This window comes from Camelus bactrianus, chromosome 10 (genome assembly GCF_048773025.1).
Source record: "Camelus bactrianus isolate YW-2024 breed Bactrian camel chromosome 10, ASM4877302v1, whole genome shotgun sequence".
Taxonomy (NCBI): Eukaryota; Metazoa; Chordata; class Mammalia; order Artiodactyla; family Camelidae; genus Camelus; species Camelus bactrianus.
The window spans coordinates 46545213-46567240 of NC_133548.1; the positions used below are offsets into that span (position 1 = coordinate 46545213).

Consider the following 22028-nt stretch of genomic DNA (forward strand, 5'->3'; position numbering starts at 1 on the left):
GTTTTCTATTCATGAGTTTTGAGGATTTTTTATTTGCCCTGGGAACTTTTAACAGCACTTTTCTCACTTAATCCTGACAACCCTGCAAGGGTAAGAATCATTAACCACCACTTTACCGTGAGAAAATCAAAGAGAAATCACTAAACTATTATAACTTGATCAGTTCTGCCTAATTTCAAAGTTTACTTATCACTTAATCACCTGTGACATATATAACACTAGAATGCAAGCCCTATTAAAGCCGGGATATTTTTTTCCAGGAGGGAGGCAATTAGGTTTATTTATTTATTTATGATTAGTGGAGGTACTGGGGATTGAACATGTACTCTACCACTTGAGCTATAACCTCCCCCACTAAAGCAGAGATCTTACCGGTTTTGTTCAGGATCCAATTCCTATCCCTAAAACAATGCCTACCACATAATAGGTATTCAATTAAGAATTTGTTTAAAGGCTGACCAAATGCCCTTGATTTTCCATGTAGGCCCCACAGAAGAAAATAAAACTGCTGTCCAAGTGTTTGGTCCAGTTAAGGGGACAGTGAGTTTAGGGAGGTTCTTGTCTGCCCACCTCAGACTGTCAGGACAGGCTGACAGTGCCATCCCACTGCTGCAAATCCTTTGCCCATGGGCAGTGTCCCCACCATAGGTCTCAAGAGAACACAAGCCATGAATTCCCAACTGCCAGGCTGGTAGAACTCCTGCCAGCTTGCAAGAAGGACACCAGCACCAACAGGGCTATCCTGGTCACCTGAAGGGCCCACAATGCACAGCCTCTGCTATCTAGGAAAGAAGCAAGCAAAGATGGATGGCACTTGAGGAGCCAAACTGCCCCCACACAAATGATTATATATTTTCTATAAAATGCCTGCTGAGTCTCAGTTTATCATTAAGTCTAATTTCATAGCTCACAGCACAGACAGAACAATCAGAAATGAGAATGAATCAAAGAAGAGACAGGGAAACTATAAAAAGAAATCACAACAATGCATATAGGAATACAGGCACTGGGGTAATAGTGCAAGGGGCCCTGAAGACATGCTTTGAATTATCCAAAGAAAATTAACGTTCTGTTGACAATAACCCACAAGAAGGAAAACTTACCTCACAAATGACTAAAATTTTAAAATATCTAGAAATGAAGTTATAGTTCAGTTATCTGAAAAACTTACTGATATGAGGCTGAATAAATAAGGCTTTAATAGAGTATCCCTTCAGACTTCTAAAGACCTTGGGGAATCAGCAATGCTTTTAAATGGGTCATAAAAATCTCAGGTCCTTGATGGCCAGCACAACAAGGGTTTCCTCTCTGGTGGCTTAGCATCCATTATCCAATACTCTAAGCTCTGAGCTGTCCACCTAACTGTCTAGTTAGATCGTGAACTCCACCTATGTTTAAACTGACTTAAGCACACACACTTTGCTACCATTACTTTCTCTTTCAAAGGCAGTAGCTTGTGACTGGTCAAGAGATCCCCAGACTAGCAGGCCTCTCTACCCACCAGAGGCCTGAGACTGCAGGGAGAGCAGCTGAAGCCACGGCAAGGCAGAAGCCACACTGAAAAAGAACAGCTCACCACTGGCACAGGGAAGAGCAGGGTGACAGCTTTTGTGTTATTTTAGAACAGTTTGTGCTGATGAGCTTTTTGTTGTGGTAACATTCTTCTAAAAAGAACATTTTCTTCCTCCCCTCATTGACAAAGTAACTCAGCAGAAAGTGAAAAAGAAGGAGGAGCGGATGACAAAGATATCCAGGAATCTGTGGATCTTGGCTCATATCACCTTCTTGACTGTGGTGTCATCCATCTCCCAGTCCCGTGGCCAGGCCCTCAAAGAGACATCAGGAAACCTCTAGGCCTCATTTACCCCCAGAAACACAGCTCTATTCCCAGCACAGACAGTAAAATTTGGGTCCCCTGAGGGCCAGTGATACTTCTAGATGTGACCAAAAGTTCGGATCCTTTCATTGTGGTGTTGTCCTTGCTCAAGAACCTATAGTTGCCAGGTTCAACAAGTATACATATCTCAGCCTGGTTGCCTGGAAAAGGAATTTTTAGGTTTTTGTCCTGCAGTTTTCTACCTGAGTCACTCTGCCTAACCAAACCTACCCACCATGCTTCTTAACTATCTCCACATCTTTGCTCACACTGCTTCCCTACTGCTCAGGCTGCCTCACCCCTTCCACCCTATCCCAATTCTACTTTTCCTCCAGGAAGTCTATTTTTCTCCTCTTATAAATTCCTCAGACACTATCAAGTTCAACCTGATACAAGGAAACCCTCTGCTGACCAATCAAGGGAGTGCTGTGTTCTACCCACCCATCTTCAGTGACAAGGAGTTCACTACCTATCTACCGAGGAAGCCTCTTCTATGACGAGACAGCAATGCTGAATGACTCTTTATTCCAGAAAAAAAATATGCCTATATTTTACTTTCCCCACAGTGGTCCTGGTTCTGCCCTTAGAATAAGATAAACAATACAGCAGTACTTAATAGCTCAGGCTTTGAAATCAGATCTGTGCTCATATCCAGTATGTCCTTGAACAAAATGCTTGACCTTTCCAAAGTTCCAGTCCTCAGTGATAATACCAACCTCAAAGGCTGTTAAAAACATTAAAAGAGTACTATGCAAAAAGCTTAACACTACCTGGCATAGATTAAGAATTCAATAAATGATAGCCAGGGATGCAGTTTTCATTGTTATCATCATCATCATTTAAGTCTGATTCCTCTACTTCTTTTTTTTTTAACTTTTTTTTATTGAGTTATAGTCATTTACAATGTTGTGTCAAATTTCAGTGTAGAGCACAATTTTTCAGTTATATGTGAACATACATATATTCATTGTCACATTTTTTTTCACTGTGAGCTACCACAAGATCTTGTATATATTTCCCTGTACTATAGTATAATCTTGTTTATCTATTCTACATATGCCTGTCAGTATCTACAAATTTTGAACTCCCAGTCTATCCCTTCCCACCCTGCTCCCCCTTGGCAACCATAAGTTTGTATTCTATGTCTATGAGTCTGTTTCTGTTTTGTATTTATGTTCTCTTTTTTTTTTTAGATTCCACATATGAGTGATCTCATATGGTATTTTTCATTCTCTTTCTGGCTTACTTCACTTAGAATGACATTCTCCAGGAACATCCATGTTGCTGCAAATGGCGTTGTCGGTTTTTATGGCTGAATAGTATTCCACTGTATAAATATACCACCTCTTCTTTATCCAGTCATCTGTTGATGGACATTTAGGCTGTTTCCATGTCTTGGCTATTGTAAATAGTGCTGCTGTGAACACTGGGGTGCAGATGTCTTTTTGAAGTAGCATTCCTTCTGGATATATGCCCAGGAGCGGGATTCCTGGGTCATATGGTAAGTCTATTCTAGTCTTTTGAGGAATCTCCATACTGTTTTCCACAGTCGCTACACCAAACTGCATTCCCACCAGCAGTGTAGGGGAGTTCCCTTTTCTCCACAGCCTCTCCAGCATTTGTCATTTGTGGACTTTTGAATGATGGCCATTCTGACTGGTGTGAGGTGATACCTCATCATAGTTTTTTTTTTCTCATTGTAGTTTTGATTTGCATTTCTCTGATAATTAGTGATATTGAGCATTTTTTCATATGCCTATTGATCATTTGTATTTCTTCCTTGGAAAATTGCTTGTTTAGGTCATTTTTGGATTGGGTTGTTTGTTTTTTTCTTATTAAGTCATATGAGCTGCTTATATATTCTGGAGATCAAGCCTTTGTCGGTTTCATTTGCAAAAATTTTCTCCCATTCCGTAGGTTGTTGTTTTGTTTTACTTATGGTTTCCTTTACTATGCAGAAGCTTGTAAGTTTCATTAGGTCCCATTTATTTATTCTTGCTTTTATTTCTATTGCTTGGGTAGACTGCCCTAGGAGAACATTTTTGAGATGTATGTGAGATAATGTTTTGCCTATATTTTCTTCTAGGAGGTTTATTGTATCTTGTGTTATGTTTAAGTCTTTGATCCATTTTGAGTTTATTTTTGTGTATGGTGTAAGGGAGTGTTCTAGCTTCACTGATTTACATGCTGCTGTCCGGTTTTCCCAACACCATTTGCTGAAGAGACTATCTTTATTCCATTGTATATTCTTGCCTCCTTTGTCAAATGATTCCTCTACTTCTAATGTATTTGAAGATATAAATTATATCACCTGAATCTTTTATTGTCCAGGCAAAAGTTTCTTCGCTAGACTATAAACTATATGAGGACTGATGTATCTGTCCTATTTACTGCCACACTCCCATGTCTAGAACAGTGCCTGGCACATATTTAGTAGACACTTCTAAATACTGAATTGTACTGGATGCTCTCCATTTCACAGTTTCCATGCCCTCCATCATTTATGTCACTCCTCCCTGTACAGGCTTTCACTGTTCTAAATGTTTCTGACAACATGAGATTTAAAACTGACTTCAAAACTTAAAGGTGGACTAATCAGAAGAGTGGAGAGACTAGAATTACCTCCTCCCTCATGTATGCACCATATCACTACCACAGATTTGGCATAACTTGATAGCTTCATCAAACTGCTGGCTCACATTGAGCTTGAAAACAATGGAAACTTTTCAATCTTTTCACATGTGATGACTTTGTACTCTGTGCTCTGTGGAACTGGAGCTGTAGTAATGCCAAAAGGTGAAATAGTAACAGAGCTTTTTCTATCAGGAGATTCCTCTTGCTCTTACTATCTGGACCACTCAACTGGCTCCCAGCAACTGCAGCCTGGAATTCAGAATGATCTTTCTAGGAATCTTTGTTTCTTCCTCACAAATAGAGTATAAGCTCCCAGAGGGCAAGATCTGACTATCTTGCCTTCTCTCCCACATGCCAGCACAGGGCTGAGCACAGAGTAAATACAGATGGATGCCCTCCATCCACAGCAGGAATACAACAAGGATTCCGGGAAATTTTAAAGACTAGCCTCAGGGCTCCTTCTGCATCTCCAATGGTACAGCTCAGTCAGTGTTGTACTTCTAGCTGGTAGGCAGACTCAAATGCAGACTTAAAGCCTGTACTCTTAACAGGCCAGCTCCTTGAGGCTGCTCTTCTGAGAATCACCTTCCTTGACAGGGATGCATTCCTAGATAACAAACCAATGTCAAGAACATCTTTCCACAGGGAACAGCCTGTCTAGACAGCTTTTGGGGACTGTCCCTACAGGAAGAGAAGAGAGCCACACAGGGTGATGGAGCTCACCTCATCACTTTCTTCCACATCCACGTCACCATTGGCATCATCATCCATCAGCTTGTGGATGCTGCGGACTGCATCAAAGCTGAGCTTCTCATCCTCACTATGGCACAGGAGCTTATCAATCCGGCAAAACTCTGTACAGGAAAAGCAAGAGACAACATTACAGGGGCTCCACCCAGCCTCTATTACCCACCTGTCTCACTGTCCTTAGCTTATTGCACCTGACTCCTCATGTAGCCACTTAACTGACTGCATAGTGAGAAAAGTATATCATATTAACTGTCTCCCCTATTTAGGGACAATGCTTTATTATCCTAATAGTTCCTGATAGGGAAGTCAAGCATAGGACTGGGAATACACTGGGATCTAGACAAAGAACATGAACAGGTAACACACAAGGAAAAAAATACAAATGACAGAAAATACAAATAGCCAATGAGCACAGGAAAAAGCCTCACTAGTAATCAAAGAAATACATGTTCAAATGAAATATTATTTTTAGTCAGTTAATAAATAAATGTAAATTAATACAATCTTTCTAGAAACAGGAAAACAGCCCATTCGTCCAATGCCAGAATAATATGCATTTTTGTTCACTTTGTCACTGCTGGTATGTATAAGGCCAGCCACAGGCTAACTGGAGAAACCTTTTACATCTTATGCCTTCTCCCAGACAGTTGTGTTCAGCAAATATCTATTAGACATCTAAGGTCCTGAGCAAATCTGACACCACAGGGCGGTGGTTGGGAAGTCTGCAGTGCAGCTTCCTCTGCCCACCATCACATAGTCGCATAGCAACAAAACCAACACAATAGTGTAGCCCACCCAGGCTCTTTCGTGACACCTAATCCTCCTTTGCACCTAGCCTGACCGATGCACACAACAGAAAGAGACTGGAGGCTAGTATTAGCTCTACTATGTGTCTCTATCAAGTTCACTATCTGAAAAAGACATTTTAACTAAAGTTTCTAGTATTTCTCCCAATTCCTAGAATATAAAATTCCTCTTTCCTTTTGATGCTGATCTTGATAACTACTTTCTAGGCAAAATACTCTTCAGATCACCCCCAAAGAGGACAGAAGAAATATCCTGACTTTCCAGATAATAGAAGCAGCGGTCACAGAAGAGAAAGCAAGGACAGGCTGTGGCTGTGAAGACTTCTAAAGGCCCTGATCAGAGACCTGACACACTCTAATCTACTTAATCATTTACTTGTCTGCTAGTCAAAGACAGTGATAGTGTATAGGACAGGTCACCTCTCTATCACTTGCTAGTTGCTCAAATCCTTTTCAAAATGAGGAGATGTATAAATATTAAACTTTTAAAGAGTCCTAGATGTGACTCAATAAAAATATGTTGGATATTGAAGCTCACAGATGTCAACTGATGCACCCAAAGTCAAAGGCAGCTGAAAAGGCACAGCAAGAGCCCAGATCCATTCACTCCCAAGCCAGCACTTCACCTGACTGCCTTTATGCCACAGTAACCAGATAGCTTTAGGTTAGTTTCATCTGCTGCAAGTCACAGATGGTAATACTGGTAAGACACACACTGAAGAAATGGCTTTATAAAAGAAAAAAGTAAGATGAATAGTATGCATAGAAAACAAATATTGCCATGTAAGTCTATGTTCCTCTACTTTTGTGCTGCCAAGTTGGAGTGGGAAGTGGAGGGTAGGGTAAAGGGGTGGTGGACACTGAGGGGGAGGGTAGAATATAGCCCAAGATTAAGGCATTGTTCCTCAGCTTCCTCACCAACAAGAGCTCTTGGCATGACTGGTTCATTCACGGACGCCTATCCACAAATTACCTATCCAAAAAAATTGCAATAAGTAATGACTAGTTCATAGATGAAACACACAGTACCGAGATTAGCATAACCAACATAATGCTTTCCTTCCCTTATTCCTGTTTTTATATTACTCAAAGGCATAATAATTGCTTATCAGAGCTTTATGATCAGCATATGATTTGCCCATTTAAATAACATTTACTGAGTACTCTTCATATGTCAGGCTCTGTAATTAGCACAGGGCATAAAGAGATGAATCAGAGCTCATCTTTGCTCTCAAAGAGCTCAATTATAAAAGTTGGGGAGACAGGTAACTAAAATCCTATGTGCTAAATGCCATAATAGAAAGAACTGAGATTATGCTAGGGATCAACAAAACTTTCTTTGTAAAAGGCCAGACAGCAAACAATTTAGGATTTACAGGCCATATAGTCTCTGTTGCAACTACTTAACTCTGTCATTGAGCACAAAAGCAGCCATAGACAAAACATAAGCGAGTGAGTTTAGCTGTGTTCCAATAAAACTTTATTTACAAAAACAGGTGGTAGGCTGGATTTGACCCCTGCACCATACTTTGCTGACCACTGTTGTAGAGGACCATAGGTAGCACACCTGAACTACATCGGATCGACAGATTTCTGACCCAAAACAAAGAAATCTAATCTTTTCATTAGCTTGTATCTACACACAGGTTTATCCTAAGTAAAGCACAACTTCTAACAGGCTTTTTAAAATAATGGAAATAAGTTTACCAAGCTCTAGAGACTGGGGGTCTCCAGGCTGGCACAATTGCCCTGAGGTCAGCCAGCCCCTTTCGAAAAGACCTTCGGCAAGTCCAAGAAGTTTGGACTTCAAACACCAGGCTCTAGTTTAAAACCTGATCAGACAGACAGGTGACCTTTGCTGCTGGCATCTCTGGCATAGAGAAGGATTAAAGGGATTGAGGACGAGGGAGTACAAAATCTTGATGTCCCATATGGTCACAGAATCCTGTAGAATCCTGTCCAGAAGAAAATCACGTCAGCCAAAATTCACAAATAATTCCTTCAACTAAGCACTTCCTAGGCTGCCTCTCTCCTTCCTGAGACCTATTCTACCTTCTCTTAATACATTTCAATCTGGCAAGATTCCCCAGACCCATCTGAAAATACCTTATAAGATCCAGCCACCATTTAGCAACACATTATTACTGCAATGAGAGAGTCCTGGGCTTGGAGTCAGAAGACATATGTCAAAATCCCAGCTTCATCAGTTACAACCATTTGATGTTAGACAAGTTGTTTAATTTCTCTGAGCCTCTAATATCTCATCTGCAAAATAAGGATAATTATCTCTACTGCACAGGGTTCTTGTGAGAATTAAGCAAGACCATATTTATTAAAACACCTAGCTTAGGGCCTGCATGAAGCTGACATCTAGTACATTTGTAGTCTCCTTCTTTCCTCCCAGAGCAGCAAGTGAACAGTTCCCATCTTTTGCTAACTTCAGCCCCTTTCCCTATCAGACCATAAAGGATCAAATACAGGAGGTATAGTCCAATCAAATTGATCAGACATAAGTTCTAGGTGAGCTGGCAAGTGACTCCGACAGTAGCCTGCCCCTCCCACAGCATTTATATGTCTACCACTGGTAACATTTATCATACTGTGTGGTAGTTATCAGTTTAATTTGTCTTCTATAAGGGCTTAGGACCATGTCCACAGCAGCAAGAAAAGCATCTTGATAGATGCTCAATAAATGTTTTTTGTATGAATAACTACATACCAACTCTACAATTATGTGTAGGATTTCTATAGGCAGAAAAGAGAAGTTTAGGTAGACAGAATAGCATAGGACCAGGTTTTTAATATTTTTGGTCACAGGACCCCTTTATTCACTTAAAAATTGAAAATCCCACAACTGATACTTACTGTGTTAGAAATTAAAAAACAAATTTCCAATATTTAGCAATTAATTCTCATATGTGTTAATATAAACAACATGTTTTTATGAGAAATAATTGTTTTCTGCAAAAAATTCATGAGGAGAGTGAGATTGTTACACATTTTTGCAAATCTCTTTAATGTCTAGCTTGATAGAAAACAGCTATTCCAGTCTTACATCTATTTCTGCATTCAATTTTCAATCAAAACATAGATATGCAGTTGGAAAAGGCAGGAGTATTTTAATAATCTTTCAGATAACTGTGGTCATTCTTCTCTGATACTTCACCAAAACTTGACAAATAGTAGGTTTAGTAAAGGTTAGTTACAATGTGAAATCTGAAACTATGCAGATGAACTCTATTACATTAAAATCCATTGGTCTACCTTACACTTTCAATGGATCTTCTATCCATGGGTGATTTTGTAACATGATACATTAGTCATTTGGAAACTAGTGATTCAATGAGTTAGGCAGAACTTCCAAATGTGACACATTTCATTTATACAATATCAAAATATCACAATTATTAATATCACCACTGATGTTATCAGAAAAGCTTTAAATCTGGGAAGCTGTCAAGCTCACAGGGGCAGGTACAAGTTTTCCAAAATTCTAATTTTCAATTAAAAGCTGAAATTTTATCATTGGCAACAAATACTACCAGTTGCTTTCCTTAAAGTAGGAGACTCACTTCATTCATTTTCAAGAAAATGTCTGCCAAATACATAAGTCTGAATAACTGCAGCTTGTCTGTTAGTTATTCTTTCAAGTAAAAATAGTGTTTCCTGAAAAAAGGAGGTAGTTCAGCTTGCAACTCAATCACACAAATGCTCTTCCTTGAGATAAGCATCAGGTTTCTACATGCAGCAGAAGTGCTTTATGCGTACTTCCTGTTTCATCACACAGAATACTAAAGAGACATGTATTCATGGGGTACAATTTAATAAAATTAATACATTTTTACTTCTTTATTAAAAGCTTAAAAAAAAAAAAACAGAGTGCATGGAGGTGAGGAATGCAATGATTACTGGCACAGTTTTGGGCCATTGCTTCGATTCCTGTTAAGGTGCCAGCAGTTTTACCTAATTTCTTCTGCACCAACAATGCAAATGTACACACACTGGAAAAAACAAATAGTATCTCAGCATTATTATTAAAATGGCTTTGACCTTCTGGACCCCCCCCCCAAAAGATTCTGGTGACCCCCAGTAGTCTGCAGACCACACTTAGTTAACCACTGACAAATAAAACCAAAAAGTCCTTTCCCTCATGTCCAAATCGCCTCCCTTTTCACCAGGCAGAGCTAATCATTTACTGTTCTATGCTCCAAAGCACTTTGTACATAACTCTGTTATATTAATTCTCATGCTCTGAGTTGTTTGCATGCCACATCCAGAAAAGGGCAAGGACTAAATTTGACTCACTCTATCCCCCAGGGCCCAGTACGGCACCATCACTAATATCCACCTTGTCAAGTATGAAGTCAGTAAATGCTGGCTGAATGAATGAATGCATGAGTGAATGGATTCATTACAAACCATATCTCCCCAAAAGGCAAGAGAATTCTTGAGTGCAACCCACCGATTCCCAGCACCAATATCCACCCAATCCACTCTTCTCCTGGCCAGTTTCATCCCTCATCACTAAACATTAATTCATCCCCAGAGAACACATATCTGCAGGCATGCAAAGCAGAGCCAGTGCAGCTGAGCTGGACAATGGACTGTTTGATGTGAGACCCAAGCCCAAAGGGAAAGAAGTGAGAGAAACAGCAGTCAAGGAAGAAGGTAGAGAGGAGGAGGAAAGAAGGGTTAGCTGTTCCTCAGCACTTGCCTGGGAACTGAGGGGAATCTGGAAATGGCTAAATTTTACCAGCAGGGGCCTCATACCTGAAAATAACTTCTCCCTCTTCACACTTCATCCCCCAACCAGGGCTGGCAAGCTCTGCAGTGGCTCTGATGGGATCAGAATCCAGGCTTACCCTTAGAAAGGGGTCAGAAGACAGTGTGACTGAGAGCATGAGCCCTGGGAAGACTTTCAGATTCGACCAATGACTACAAGGTTCCAGACATAAAACAGCCTGGAACCTAGAATGGGGATGGGGTTGGGAGAAGGGCAGGGGACTCTTTAGATTAAAATGTTAAAGGCTGAGAAGGGAAACTGGTTTGGGACCTGAAACTGGCAAGAAAGTCCCCCCTCCCCCAGCCCCAGCTAGAATACAGGACATAGCAGGCCTAGCCACAGAGAAGAGAGGAGTCAGATCCCTGGGCTGCATAAAACAGAGCCTACCTAAGGGATGCTCCTGCCCCCGTTAGAACATCATGTCCTTATATCCAAGAAGAGGCCCAGCTCTTCCCAGCAGAGGGCAGGATTCAGAACAGCTTTCCTTCTGGACAAAGCTGGCACTGATACTGATATCAGCTACCCAAGTAACACTGACCCAAAAGACTTCTGACCATGCTCACTTTTCCCCGCCAAGAGATAATACATCAAAAAAATAACCCAAACAACACCCAGAGTGAATCCTAATGTAAACTATGGACACTGAGTGATTATGATGTGTCAATATAGGTTCATCTTTGTTTAAAAAAAAGTATCATTCTGGTAAGTAATGTTGATAATAGGGGTTGGCTATGCACAGATGGAGGCAGAGGATATATGAGAAACCTCTGTATCTGCCTTTCTTTTTTTTTTTTTTTTTACATATTTTAAAATTTGCATACATGTACTGTTCATTGTTTCTAAGAACATTTAGAGCTTTAGCTTTTTTAATTTACATAGTTATCAAAAGAATAAAGCCAACCACAAAATAAGAATTAATTCAAAAAGCTCTGTATCTGCTTTTCAATTTTGTTATAAACCTAAAACTGCTTTAAGAAAATAAAGTCTTAAAAAAAGAAAGCACAGCCTATGATATACGTATGGTCAGTAGAGGTTTTTTCAATTCTCATTAGTCTGCTTTTAAAAATATTATAGATTGATTATAATGTGAATAGTCTCACTCTCACCTCTGATCTGAACACTCCAGTAACAACTTTTTAAATTTATATGAAATATAATTAAAGAAAGTCATCAGTGGAAAAAACAATCAAGAGCATCAACTACGTATAAAAACTCCAATATGCAACACAATGAGATATACCTCCAAGTTCCACCGGCATTTCTGACTTTGTACACCTTATGGTCTTACCACAGTCAGCCTACAACTGCAGTTATTTGAGGATATCTGAGGGCAGAGCTCATGTCTTTTTCATTTTTTTCATAGCGCCTTCTACCACCTCACACATGATATATTTGTTCATTCATTTGTTTATTGTCTATCTCCCTCCAACAGAAGTATGGTTCACAAGCAGAGACTTTTTTATTCACTGCAGTATCCCCAGAGACTCATACAGTGCCTGGCACATAGTAGGTATTCATATTGATTTGTTGAATGAGTGAATAAATCTCCCTACTGTGCAAAGCAGATGCCTCCTCTCTACCTGACTTTTTAATGTTGGAGTTTTAAAGAATTCAGGCTCAGTCCTAAGCTCTCTTCTCTTTTCATACTACACTCTCTCCTAAAGTAATCTTACCTCTCTTCATAGCTTAAATTACCATTTATAGAAATCACTAGCTATTTACCAACTCCCAAAAAACAAAATGATGTTTCTGGTTCAAGTTTCCCTTTTGACCTACAGAACCCACAAAATCCAACTACCTACCAAACGTCTCCACATAGATATCTAATAGGCATCTCAACTCATAATGTCTAAATCTAAACTCATTATCTTTCCCCCATTCTTCTTACTTCACCAGTTGTGTCAGAAACCTTAACATCTCACTCTCCCCAACTCCCCACATTTAATCCATCATCAATCCTAGTTCAAGACTCCTCAACTATTCCAAATCTCATTCTCCATGTAGCATGTCACTCTCGGGGGAAGTGGTCTAAATACTTAATGAGCAATCAGTAGGGATGTGGGCTATAGGCAGTGCTAGTGCATACCAGCTACATAACTGTCCAACTCATCTCCCTGCTTAACACCCTTCAAAATCTTCTCATTATTCTTAAGATAAACCTCAAATTTCTTACTGTGGCCTGCCAGGCCCAAAATGATCTGCCACCTGCCACCTTTCTGGTCTCATGTCCAGCAAATTCCCCTGCTTTGTGTGGTCCCTCTTTGACATGTCAAGTTTCTTCCCCCCTGTCCTCACAGCACAGTGGTTCTCAGCTCTGGCTGCATATTAGAATCACCTACGGAGCTCTTAAACTGCCGACGCCCAGGCCCCATCCCAGACCAAGTAAATCAGTATCTCTACGGATAGGACTTAGGTATGCATTTGGGTTTTGGGAGAGACTTTTTGTTTTTCCTTTAATTGAGAAATAATACATATACAGTAAAGTACATAAATAAACATAAAGATCAATTAATTTTTACATACATATATTGGTAACTACCACCCAAATCAAGATATAGAATATTCCCACTACTCCAGGAAGGCTCCCTCCCCTTGCCCCTTTCCAATCAATACTACCACCACAAACCCCCCTCCTCCACAGTGGTAACCACTATTCTGACTTTTATTACCATAGATAAGTTTTGCCTTTTTTGTCATTTATAAAAATGGAACATGGGTATATTTAGGGTATAGTTGCACACAGTACAATGCTCGCATTTTAGGTGTACAGTTCAATGTGTTTGACAAACACACACTTATATAACCACCACCCAAATTGAGATGTAGAACACTTCCATCACCACAAAATGTTCCTATTTGGCCCTTCAACCCCCTCCCTGTGCAACCACTGATCTGATTTCTATCATTAGAAATTAGTTTTGCCTATTCTAGAACCTCAAGTAAGTGTAATCATCACACTGTACTCTTTTGTGTCTGGCTTCTTTTGTTCAGCATGATTTGAGAGTCAACCATGTTGTCACATGAATCAGTTGTTTGCTCCAATTTATTACCGAATAGTAGCTCATTGAATGGATATACCACAATATTCATTAACCAGTTTTTGGCTGTTACAAATAAAGTGCTATGAACATTTGTGTATAAGTCTTCATGCTGACAAGTGTTTTCATTTTTCTTGAGTGAAAATGAGTTGGTTCTTTTTCTTGAGTTCTACTAGGGGTGGAACTACTGAGTTATATAGCAGGGGTATGTTTAACTTTTTAAGTAACTGCCAAACTGTTATCCAAAGTAGTTGTATCACTTTATACTACCACCAGTATGCATCAATATGAATCACTAGTCCGGTTGCTTCATATATTCTATTATACAAGTGGTGATGCTAATGTGCAGCCCAGGTTGAGAATCACCTAGAATTCCTTTACATGAAAGGCTCTTCATTCTTTCTTAACCGGCAAACTCTGACTCATACTGTTAGTTTCAGTTTGAATACATTTTCTTTAAAGGATATTCTATGACTCATCCTCTTTCTCAAACTGGTTTAGGCCCACATTACACATTCTCCAAAGTACTCTATATTTTTCATTTATAACACTTTTCACAATTGTAATCATTTGTGTGATACTTTGCCTAACATGTATTCTCCACTAAACTATAAGTTCCAGAGCAGCAGGAATCAGGCTATCTTCTTTATGGCTGAATCCTAACTTCCAGCCAACACCTAGCACCTAGCAAAGTGCCTAGCACAACAGCTGGACTTCAGTAACCATTTGCTGAATAAACAAATGAACGCCCAGAAGAACTTGTTGCATGAAGGAGCAAATTGAGAGACGAACAAATACAGTCCCTGCCCACAAAAAGAACTAGAATGAGCACATTACATGAGTTACAGACACAAAGTAGAAAATGGTAAGAGCAGCCATAGATGGCATAAGCTGAACAATAGTTAGAAGACAAGGTCGGCAGAAGGGAAGGCTATCCAAGCAAAGCAAGCCCAAGAACAAGGAGCACAGCATCTTACACAGTTTGATTTATTAAAGGAGCCAGGGTCAAAGGGTTCTTTTTAACAATCTTGTAAAAGCTCCTAGAATGGGAGTAGAATGGGAGTAATGGATGTTAGGATCCCTCAAACTCATCATACTCAGACTCTAAGTGGTAGAGTTGGAGGGACTTTGAAGGGTATCACAGGTCACTGCTCATTTTACAACTGAAAAAGGAAACTGAGGCCATGAAATAGGGTTGTTTTGCCCTAGGTTGGACAGCAAAGTAGTGTCAGAATCAGATTAGAAACCTCGCCAACTTCTTATGCCAGGTCTTATAACAAGACTATAGTTGGGAGATACAGATGAGCCTGTCTAAGAAGGCTCCTTAGAACTACTAACTCTTACTCTCCAAGGCCAACAGATGGAGAGAGTGGGGAGAGAATGGGTTCAATCAGGCTCTTTTTGTCTATTAAGGGCAAACACAGAAGTCCTAACTGAGCTTGTGCCACTCCCCAAGCAGGGTAAAGTAACTTTCTGGTTTTGCCTTAACTTCTTCAATGTCCAGCACTAGCTAAAGGCTTCTTCTTCATTAGGACTTAGAAACAAATTTTAAAAGACACAAGAGAAGGAATACGAGTCCCTGGTACACTCTACTGGGAGGAGCAAAAAGAGCAAAAGAATATGATTCTGTTTAAGCACATCAAACCTAATCACCTGCTAAAAGAGATGAAGAAATCTTCAGGCCTCTTTCCTTGGCAGGGTTGGGGGCACTCAACCAATCCCTCTTGTGCCCCATTTCTACCATCTTTCCTCCCTCAGTATTTGTTTCTTTATATTTTGATCTCATAAGAAGCTTCTTTCCAGAAGAAGATAGCTAATCCCTAAAGTTAGTCCCCAAGAAGCAGGCCACAACTTCAATAACTTGGGCTTCCAGTGCAGGGACCTTAACACTGTTCTGACTCCCCATGCCTACTCCTGGGTCTCCTGCAGGGCTTCGGACTTTTGCCCATCTACTTCATAGCTTATTTGCTTGCCCTTTTAAACCTATAACCTTTCTGACTGAATCAGAAGTGTCTGACCCCGAGTTCAGTGTTCACATGCTGCCATTTTAACACTTATTTATGATTTTTCAAACAGCTATTTGCTGAACACCAAACTAGCTAACGGTAGTGGGAATACAGAGAAGTAAAGACACACTTCTCTGGTCTCCACGGTCCCCTCCATCCCTACCTCCCAATTATGAAAATATATACTGAATTGCAGAAGTAGACATGGGTCTTTGAACCCAACTTTCTTATACCCTGACCAGTCCAAGGATTAATTTTCTTATCTAAAAAATTAGTCATGTCCTTTGAAAAATAGGAGAGCCCTTTAAAAATCTCAGTCATTCATTTGTTAGTTCTCTATTCTTTGCTTTATCTGTGAGTCTAATCTTCCCAACTGCAGCAGAAAGAGTCTGATTTTTCCATTGTCCCTTGTGTCTGGCCTAGGACTGGACAACACAGTACCTGGTCTAGTGACAACTGAAAGTTGTGTACAGATTGGGAAGATTCACTTTCTCAGCTCTGGGGTCCCACACACCATAGGTCTTTACATTCTAAAGGTGCCAAGAAGTGTGACAGCCTCAAAGAAATTCAATCAACACATGCTTGTTCAAAAGCCACCCCAAATTCTCTGATCCAGCGCCTGACCCAAACATTCTTGTGTCCTGGCCAGTACTTGTCAGGGTCTGAGGTGGCCAAAAATATAATTACAAACAACTCAAAACAGCTTTCTGCAAGGAAGAGTTTTCTAAAAGTGCTAGGGTGAGCACCCAAGGACCTGCTCAGATAGGGACTTTGCACAGTGCCCAAGGGAAATGTCCAACTCATTAGTTGACCCTGAATTTAAATCCTCTGAGTTCAGAAGTGGGGCTGGCTCCCAACAATCAGTGCTTATCCCAGCAGCCCCAAGAGCACGGTGATAAATGCCTTGAATATATAAACACTGAGGAGCCAGGCACACCACTGCATGGGGTAAAAACAATGTGGATTCCAGTTTCCATAGCAACAAGAGGTCATCCTCAAGCCTCCCAGGCCCATTGCTGGCTGGCTTACCAGAGAACACATTCCTAGGCTCCAAAAGAGACCACGACTAGGAGAAAGCTTCTCATCAGCTTTCTGCCCCCATATAAGCCTCCACTCAACACAAGGAAACTAACTGGCCCCTCTTCTTATTTTCTTGAGAGACAATAACCAAGAACAGCTACTGAAAAACCTGGTTGGCAGTCAGGATGATCATTCTAAGAAGTAGGTTCACAGCCCTTCCTTATCTGATGCAGTTCTCAGCTATGGTAGCAGAGCAAGTCCCCTGACTACCCAGAAGGAAGTGTGCCTGAGCCTCCTTACAGTCCAGGCTTCCAACCCTGCTCCTTCATCTGCACAAGGCTGATATGATTTCTGAGGAAAGGCTTCTATGGCAAAGCTTATTCCAGCTCACAGAGAACTGAGTTCAGGTTTCAATGTGCCTTGCCTGGATTATTACAACAGCTTCCTCACAGTTCGCCCTGTCTCTGCTCTAGTTTTTCTCAAACTCATCCTCTACCAAATCAGTCAGTAGAATTTTTTTTTAAATTCAAATCTACTAGACCACTGCCCTGAATAAAGTCCTTTACAGGTTCACTAAAAATCTGTACACAAATGTTCATAGAAGCTTTTACATGTAATAGCCAAAAACTAGAATCAGTCTATATGTCCTCCAGTAGGAGAATGGTTACACTCTAGTATTTACATACTACTCAGCAATAAAAAGGAATGAAGTAATAATACACAGAACTACTTGGGTGAATTCCCAGGGAATTATGCTGAGCAAAAAAAAAGGCAATTCCAAAAGGTTACAAACTCCATGATTCTATTTATATAACATTTTTGAAAGGACAGAACATTAAAAATGGAGGGGACAGGAATTAGGGCCAGAAAAAGAGATGGGAGGAAAGGGTGTGATTATAGAAGGGCAACATGAACGATCCTATGGTGTTGGAACAGAATTTGGTGCACACGCACACATACATACAAGTAAAACTGAGGATATCTGAACAAGATCAGTGAATTATGTCAATGTCAATATTCTGGTTGTGCTGTTATATGGCAGTTTTTCAAAATGTTGCTGTGTGAGAAAATGTGCAAAGCTTCTGGTTGATCTCTCTGTATTATTTCTTAAAACCACAGGTAAATCTATAATTATCTCAATAAAAATGTCAATTTAAACAAAATCCTTCGCTGGGGTCCCCAAATTCCTACAACAGTGATTCCTAACTTCTTCCAATGAGTAATTCAAAAAAGCTCTATACAATAATAGCTACATTTTTGGTATCCACCAACTGAAAAATGATTGAGGAAATAATATGGATTCATGAGACACCCTTCAAGGCCCCTTTGTGGGGCTTAAAATCCCCAAGATTGGAAACCACTGTCCAGTATAATGAATATAAAGTAAAGTATACAAGGCTTTTCAAGAGGTGGTCTGTAATGAGTTCTCTAGCTTTATCCCATGCCTCTAACACACATCCCATGCTCCCATCACACTAAACTACTTTCAATTCCATAAATATGCAAGATTCACTTTGCAGTTTTGTACATGATGTTCCTTCTGCCTGCGATATCCTTGCACCATTCTACACCTGACTAATTCCTACTCAAGTTTCGATTCTACTCAGGGTTTTTCTAATTCCTCTAAGAAGTCTTCTCAACACTGAATCTCCTAGGGTTAGATTAGGAGCCCCTCTTCTGTGCTCTCATAGTCCCTGTGCTTCCCTCTGCCACACTCATACCAACTATTTACCCTCTCCATGCCCCATTTCATTATCTTAAAATAAGGAGAAAATCGTATGTACCTACCTCATAGAGTTGTGCAAATCAAACGAGTTAACACATCTGAAGTACTTCAAATAGAGCATGGCACACAGTAACAGTTCAATTACTACCAAGTTGTTTTTGTCCTAATTGTCCATCTAACTGCTACACTAAAAGATCCAAGCAGGAACTGGTATCTGCATCCATCTCTAGTCTGATATATAGTAGATGCTTGATTAATATTTGGGAAAAGAATTAAGAGATCTAAGGTTAAGCTAAGGAGGCAGAATTTAAGCCAGTGGTAGAACTGAGGATCTGGACAATTGGGAATTACTATTAAGAGCAAGATGTACAAGGCAGAAGCCAGGATATAAGATAGCCAGATAGCCATCTCTAAAAGATAAGCATAAAAAGACTGACTATTACAGATTACTGAAAACTTGGGTGGATATGCACTGAGAACTGAGAACTGCTAAATTATACGTATCTTCTAAACTGGCTTTGGCTGTACTAAATTTTTATGAAGAAGCCCTTTGATTTGTCATTTTAATTTGTTAATATTGAGCTGAAAAAGTTGCTTAACCTTTTGAGGCAGTTTCTTCATCTGTAATACGTGGTAAAATAACAATTTTCTAAAGTATTTAAGATTATGCAAGCAAACTACCTAGCCCACTGATTAAAGTAAAACTAGTTTGTTGTGAATAAATGTTTTGTTTTCTCCTTGCCTTAATTTTTTTTCTCTTAAAAATTTTAAAATATATCCCTTGGATAATAACTGCCTAGCTGAAGGGAGAAGGAGAGATGGAGTGAAACTGATCTATACAAAGTGCCAGAGCTTGACAAAGGGTAGACGGGTACCTGGAATTAATTCTTTCCCCAGCTCCTCATGTTTAAGACTTGCTGGCCCTTCCAGGCCAGGGGAAAGCCTGTCTCCACCAGGAAACCTTCTCGAGCCACTCCAGGCCCTATGAGTCTCCCCTTCTGAGGTCAGAGCACTGGGCCCAGTCTGGTCCAGGCACCACCTCATAAAGTTTCTTCTAATCATTATTGAATTCTGTCCCCAGCTGGCCTGTTAGCTCCTCTGGAGTGGGACTTGAGTGTCCTCCTGCTATCTTTGCTAGTACAGAATTAAGTACACTGTAACTGTCTAAGGGAAAGGGAGGATCAACATGACAAGAATTATGCTGAGACTTCTATATATGGTGTCTCTTTTAGAACCCTGCGAAGTTGGTACCTCTATTATCCCCAATATAAGAGGAGGGAAATGAGGCCCAGATACACTAAGTGACTTACTCAAGTCACATAAATGATAAAAGTAGAGTTGGAACTGGGCTACTGTCTACCTTCAGTCCTGATAAGATTAAATGCAACCTGGTGTCTGCCTGGTCACCAACCATATAGCTGATTTGTTAGGCAATTCGGTCAAACCAGCCCCCCACATCAACTCCTCTTTGCTTCCAATTTGGGCCTGAGAGAGCTGTCTGATTTCCTCTCTTCCTCTTATTTTGTTCCACATAGGAATTGCAAAGGGAGCTCCCCTGGGTCCCTTCCAGGGTGGAGTATGTGATAGAAACAGGCTAAACAAAGGGCCCTTTCGGAGGAATAAAAGGGAGGCAAATATTCATATCCTATAATATCAGAGCCAGAAAGACTCAGTAGTTAAATTCTCTGGTTTGACAAATGAGGACATTGAACCCTGAGAGAAGAGGTCATTTGCCTAAGGTCACACAGCTGAGTGGAGACTGAAACCTTGTCTCCTAGCTCCTATATTGGTGCTCATTTTGGTCTACCTTGCACCAGGCCTTAGAGACAGAACTGGAGTATGACCTGTCAGGCCTGTCACTAAGTGAAAAACCCAAACACTGTAAACACAGGAAATGGGCTGGGATGAGGTTCAGAGGGAGCAGCAACCTTTGCCAAGTTAGAAGTGTTCAAGGGTTTCCTGTCCACAGCTGTTAACTGTCACAGAAATGTTCCAGAAAACAATACAAGGCAGTAAAAAAGAAAAAGACTGAGGCCTAGAATTGACTATAAATTATTCAGGCCAACCCACTTAGTTTTACAAATGAGAAAGCTAAGAACCCCCCTTCCCAAAAAAGAAAAATGACTTGTTGAAACTCACACTCAGAATATAAGGACCCTTAGAAATTACTTATGTGGTTCAAATCCTTAATTTTAATGATGAGGTGCCTGAGACCCAGAGAGAGAAAAGCCTTGCCCAAGGGCACACAGCAAGACTGTGACAGAGCCAGCACTGGAACTCAGGTCTTCCACTTCACAGGCCAGTGTGCTTCCCATTGGTTAGAGTGAACCAGATAAAGTGATTTACTTCAGGTGATTTGGATGCTGTTTTGGCTTTGGAAAAAATATAACAGGTCAGGAAACTGAAAATAAGCAGAATATACTAACAGCTAATGAAGAATGACAAGGACCAAACAGAGCAAGTTTAAAGGAGCCAAAACAAAAGTTCTCTGGTTGCTTAAGACACTTTGGAAAATTAAGAGGCAGAAAAATATTCTGGCTATTCTAGACACTTAGAATCCAAAGAAGAACAAGGAGGACAGGCAGAAAGAAAAGACCAGAAATGCTAAGGGAAATCCCAAGGTACTGCTTCCTTCTTCCATCCTAGGCCCAAATATCCAGCAAACATCGCCCCAGAAGCAACCCTGGGTTCAGCAGGCCACGATGGGGGTACTATAATACTTAGCAGATTCTTAGGCCCCACGTGTCACACAGCTGACAGGTATGGAGGGGAGCTACATTCACACAAGGCTTGGCAATTCATCTACATTCAGTCCACACATCAGCCCTGCAAGACAAGGATTATGATTGCCATTTAGCAGAAGTGGAAACTAGGGCTTAGAGGAGACAAGTCTCTTGATTACCGTGGTAAAGTTAGTACTGCTTATGGCAAATCCAGTATTCAAAGTTGAACTCTTATTCAAAAAATTCTTAGCAAGTGCCTGCTATTCTAACCCAGTGGAACAGGGCCAGAGATATGGCCCCTGACCTAAAGGAGTCCCAATCATGGGTTAGAGAGTTAAGTAATAATTACTATAATATATTTTGAATGCTTACTATATGCCAGGTACGAGTCTAAACTTTCCATGTGTACTACTGCATTTAATTCTCGCAATAACTCTGTGAGACAGTTACTACTATTCTTCTGTACAGATAGGAAACTAAGGCACAGAGAGATTAAGTAACTTTCTCAAGAGCACACAGCCAGTAAGTTGTAAAAGTAAAGATTTAAACCCAGGCAGCTTGACTCCGGAGTCTATACTCTTAAAAGCTACTTCCAAACAGACAATGGCAAGACAGCCTGTCGAGAGCTCTGACAGATGGAGGTCAGAAGCAGTGGAGGACTTTGTT

At 40.4% G+C, this 22028-nt stretch overlaps 1 protein-coding gene across 4 annotated transcripts in view; it reads right to left on the minus strand.

The window, feature by feature from the left end:
* Window positions 1-22028, minus strand: part of STIM1 (stromal interaction molecule 1) — a 169835-nt gene that overhangs the window by 79027 nt on the left and 68780 nt on the right. For all 4 annotated transcript variants that reach the window (XM_074372513.1, XM_074372510.1, XM_074372512.1 and 1 more), the window contains one exon: window positions 5234-5364. In XM_074372513.1, coding sequence (XP_074228614.1) covers window positions 5234-5364 — 131 coding nt within the window. The remainder of the gene's footprint in view (window positions 1-5233; window positions 5365-22028) is intronic.